This window comes from Apium graveolens, chromosome 11 (genome assembly GCF_009905375.1).
Source record: "Apium graveolens cultivar Ventura chromosome 11, ASM990537v1, whole genome shotgun sequence".
Taxonomy (NCBI): Eukaryota; Viridiplantae; Streptophyta; class Magnoliopsida; order Apiales; family Apiaceae; genus Apium; species Apium graveolens.
Genome location: NC_133657.1, coordinates 200,077,778 through 200,083,073, shown reverse-complemented (window position 1 = coordinate 200,083,073; position 5,296 = coordinate 200,077,778). Strand labels below are relative to the sequence as shown.

Genomic DNA, 5,296 nt, shown 5'->3' with positions numbered 1-5,296 from the left:
TAATTTATAGAGTTTGTAGTTATATCGGATACATGATTTATTTTTGGAAGGTGTTAACATACATTTTAGGAAGACGTTAACCAACCGACCAAACGAAACCATGTTTCAATTATAATAATATAGTATAGATAAGATAAGACTAGTATTTGATCTTCATATAACATGTAAAATTATAAAATTATACCTTAAGGTAGGTCGATCAAAAAATTTATGCGAACTGGTAAATAACTCGACCCTGTTCGAACTCGGCTCGAGTTCACCTCGGTTCGGCTGTTCGTGCACAAACTTGTGTTCGGCTCGGTTATAAACGAGCCGATCTTGAACATCACTTTCAGCTCGGTTAAGAAACTCGACTCGACTCGTTAAAAAAAAGGTAAAGCTTGGCTCAGTTCGAATAGAACTCGGTTCGACTTTGTTCGTTTATAACTCTAATTGGTAGTCTTTTATTTGATTTTGTCTCAAAGTCATAAAATCTTGCATTATTAACCTAATATTGGTTGATGTAGGATAATCGTATGCAAGGGGATATAAAATCAGATTATATTCTAATTTTAGATGAAAATTTGTTTAAACTTTTTTGTTAGCATTAAAGTTAGCTTCTACTTTTCAAATTTTCTACAAATTAGCAGTAACTAATATTTTTAAGTGTTTTTGACAACATTAATCAAAACTACAGTATAATATAATAACCGGAATGAGGTATATTTTAGTTAAACGATTATTGCCATATTTTGATTATTAAAAATAAAAAACCAGTATTATATACATGGTAAACTACTAAATTGTTAAATTACTTAGATATGATCATCTTATCCCCTAAACCATGACCAAAACTTATCATACTAAACTACAACCACATCTTTTCCATACTTCTTTTTAATATAAATTTATATTTATTATATATTTTATACATATTTTAAAATTATTATATAATTGGATAAATAAAAATTCAAAAATATTAATAAACCCGTGCATCGCACGGGATTTAAATTAGTCAAAATCAAAATTTGAATGTGTGTAAGTAATAGACGTACTAATTGTCAATCGGTCAATCAATTGTAACCAGTAGATCCCCTCTAGGACACTGTTTGGGGAGGGTATACTCTACACAGCCTCACCCTCGTTTCAAAGAATAAAGAGTCTGTTTTCTCAAAAGACCCCCGATTTATATGTGCACAGATATATGTGTTCTAGATACAAATAGAAATCAATGATAGATAAAAAGTACGTAAAAATAAGCGGCACGATATCTTGACCCGTGTTTTTCTTTCTTCACATGGGACTTATCTATGCCGTAAGAACGATCTAGCTCCTTAATTCTTAATGTCTCCCGACCAAAAACTCACATTCGGTGCCACATCCATGAACACTCGTTGCCACATCCAAGATTTAGTCGCAACCTTTTCTCTTGATTACAATTAATACCGGGAACAATAATTAAGAATTCGCTCGATCTCTCGCAGGATACGGTCGTTACTCTTTCTTCACTCCTACCGAATTATATTATGGTTCTTATGACATATCAAGGTAAAGCTAAAAATTTCAATGCAGGGTAGTTGAAGTTGAAGTAATTTAGGCGGTCCATTATATTTTATAACTTATAAGATGAAATATTTGTTACACCAATACGAAGATTGTCTTTATTCTTTTTTTCCCCTGAAATATCCATAAACAAAGACGTGGTTGCTCAACTTAATTTAATTTAATCTGACCGACTTGCTTGTTCATGTGTATGCATAGACTATTATTCCCCTTGTGTAGTAGGTATAACCAATTTTGATTTAATTTAACTTAATTTTATGGTGTGATTGTTTTCTTGATCATCTTCTATTATTCACCTTACCAGTAGAACTTGTTTCATATTTTTACATTTGAAATAATGGCAGCTTCTACAAGTTATAATCAAATCCCATCATCTTCAACTTCATGGGATGTTTTCTTGAGTTTCAGAGGTTTAGATACACGAAATACGTTTACAAGTCATCTTTACAAAGACTTGTGCCGCAATGGCATTAAAACGTTTAAGGATGACCCTGAGCTACTCTGTGGAGAAGTAATCTCACGCGCATTGCCTCAAGCTATTCAGGAATCCAAGACTTACATTGTTGTGCTCTCGGAAAACTATGCTTCTTCATCGTGGTGCCTTGAAGAGCTAGAAGAGATCCTTCGCTGTCACAAACGGTTGGAAAGATTGGTTATTCCAGTGTTTTACCACGTTGATCCATATGTTGTTAGACACCAAATTGAGAGTTTTAAAGAAGCTTTTGATAAACATCAAACTCGTTATGATGTGGAGAAACTGACCAATTGGCGCCTTACACTGAAGAAAGTTGCAGACTTTTCTGGATACCATGTATCCGAAAACAGGTATAAGAAAATGTTTACTCTCTTTCGTTGTTAAAATGAGATTTTTGTTAAGCACTTTAGGTCAGGCTTTTTTCATGACCCACAAATTAGTCTAATTTATAAAAAAACTTTAATTGTACAACGCATTTTAACTAGTATGTCAAACATTATTTACATCAAGATTTTCATAACTTATATTTGTACGCTGTCATTAGTTAATATGTCAAAATTGTTGGCGACTAACGTTTTCTCAAAAACCGCAAATGACACATGGCTACAATATAATTTGTTATTATGTCAAGATTGTTGGCGACAATAACGTTTTCTCAATAATTGCAAATGACACGTGCATATATTATATTGTACAGTTGTCCTACTATAAATTTAGTGTTACAGCGTAACTCATGTGTATATATCATCATTCAGGCAACAGAAAAAATTCAGTTTAGATGATTTCGTTGCAGGTCTGAAGCTAATATCATCGATGATGTTGTTGGTACTATTTTACTCAAAATAAATCCCAAAACTTTGCATGTTGCCACATATCCAGTTGGGTTGGGTTCTCGGGTTAAAGGTGTAACAACATTGTTTAACAGTGACACAAAAGGTGTGATTAGGATTGGTATACATGGCATGGGAGGAGTTGGTAAAACAACTCTTGCCAAAGCTGTGTATAACCAAAACTATCGCCACTTTCCAGGAGCCTGCTTCCTAGCAAATGTTAGGGAGCTTTCAAAAACTAAAGGCCTAGTATGTTTACAACAGCAACTTCTTGAAAATGTTCTCAAGCGCAAGGACATTATTATTAACACTGTTGACCAAGGAATTGAGGTGATAAGGGCTAGAATTTGTTCAACCAAAGTCCTTGTTGTTATTGATGATGTAGATGACCCAAAAGCACTAAAATATTTAGAAGGATCATTTGTTTTGGGGAGCATGGTCATAATAACAACGAGAAACGAAGATCTCTTGGATAAAATCGAAGTAAAAGCAAAATACAAGGTAAATCAAATGGATAAAGATGAGTCGCTCCGACTTTTCACCCAACATGCATTCGGAGAAGATAAAAATCTGGACACATTTACTGAATTGTCCAAAGAAGTCCTAAAACATGCTGGAGGGCTTCCATTAGCTCTTCAGGTTTTTGGCTCGACCTTGCGTAACGAATCCGAGGATGGATGGAAATGGTTCATTGACAAATTGAAGAAAACACCCATTAACGATGTCGAGGAAAATCTTATGATCAGTTTTGATGCATTGAAATTTGTTGACCCTAATCTGCAAGATATTTTCCTAGATATTGCTTGTTTCTACATTGGATGGAAGAAAGAAGAGGTTGCTAAAATACTGGAAACTTGTTACACGTTTATCAATCATAAAATTGATATTTTAAGGAAAAGAAGCTTGGTTACAGTCAATGATAGACATGAGCTAGGGATGCATGATCTGCTTCGGGATATGGGTAGGGAGATCGCACGTAACAACTCTCCTGATGAGCCTGGAAAATATAGTAGATTGTGGGTATCACAAGATATACACTCTGTTTTGAAGAATCACAAGGTAATATCAACATATAATCATATATACATCTCTATATAGGACTTGATTCATCTCACACCACAACTGAACTCTCTTTTTATCCATCTGTAACAACTAGTAATGAAACCAGCTCTGCTTCAGATGATCGAATCCAAACCACAACTCCACCACCACCTTAAAGATCTGTAAGACTTCATAAACCTCCTACATGGATGGAATCATATGTCTCCAAACCCTTCCCACAACCATCTGCCAACGCAGCTGTTGTGACTCCTCAAATAGTGGAGCCAAACTTTGGATCCTTTCTGTCCACTATTACAACTCACACAGATCCTATCAAGTTCAGTCAAGCTATCACATATATCAACTGGGTAAATGCCATGAACCTTGAGTTGGAAGCATTGGAAAACAATGATACACGGGAGATAATGCCACTTCCACCAACCAAAAAGGCAATTGGAAGTAAGTTCCTCTACAAGACCAAGTTTAAATCTGATGGAACCATTGAGAGTTACAAATCAAGACTTGTTATATTGGGGTACAGGCAAACTTATGGAGTTGATTACGAGCACATCTTTTCTCCAGTCGCGAAAATGACAACTATAAGGGCATTGTTGGCTGTTGCAGCACTGCAGAATTGGGATGTGATGCAGATGGACGTCACAAACGCATTCCTCCATGGAGAACTCTATGAAATCGTGTACATGAAAATACCTCAAGGCTATAGTCACTATGGCAGCAGAATTGTGCTAAATCATGGGGAGTTTAGTGGTACAACGGCCAAGCTAGTGTGTAAGTTAAAAAAATCACTGTATGGGCTTCGCCAGGCACCAAGAAACTGGTTTAGTAAACTTTCAAGCACTTTGAAAGATCTCAAGTTTCAGCAATCTTTATCTGATAATACCCTTTTCACCCTCACTGAATCATCAACGATAACTTTGGTGCTTGTGTATGTTGATGACCTGTTACTGGCTGAGAATGACAGGAAGAAAATTGATCACCTCAAAACAATGTTGTTCAACACCTTCAAGATGAAAGACCTGGGCAACGTTCGTTATTTTCTAGGCCTGGAAATAAGCAGTTCATCAGCTGGGTTCTTCGTCTCACAGAAAAAATATACTAAGATTTTCCTGAAATTGCACTAAGATTGGTTTGGGAACTTTTATGGCTCAACTGTGTTGAGTTATGGAACCTAATGTGTAGAAATCATCGAGAATAGAGCCTTGTGTATTAGAAACCGTATTCTTCAGTTTTATTTTTTATTTTTGGTGAAGATATTTTGTCACAAATAATGTAATTGTGTGGTTTCATGAGAGCACTTCAGGTGTTGAAATTGTTCAGCAAGAATTTGGGCCAAATTCTTGTCACAGCACGTGTTTGTCAAAATGCTTGTCAGAAAGTATGTTCTATT

At 35.4% G+C, this 5,296-nt stretch overlaps 1 protein-coding gene across 1 annotated transcript; it reads left to right on the top strand.

The window, feature by feature from the left end:
- The first annotated feature begins 1,868 nt into the window (after positions 1 to 1,868).
- On the top strand, positions 1,869 to 4,987 carry LOC141696966 (TMV resistance protein N-like). Its single transcript, XM_074501129.1, has 2 exons — positions 1,869 to 2,367; positions 2,811 to 4,987. Exons 1-2 carry the CDS (start codon positions 1,880 to 1,882, stop codon positions 3,943 to 3,945), a joined length of 1,623 nt encoding a protein of 540 aa, XP_074357230.1. The 5' UTR covers positions 1,869 to 1,879; the 3' UTR covers positions 3,946 to 4,987.
- The last annotated feature ends 309 nt before the right edge of the window (positions 4,988 to 5,296 follow it).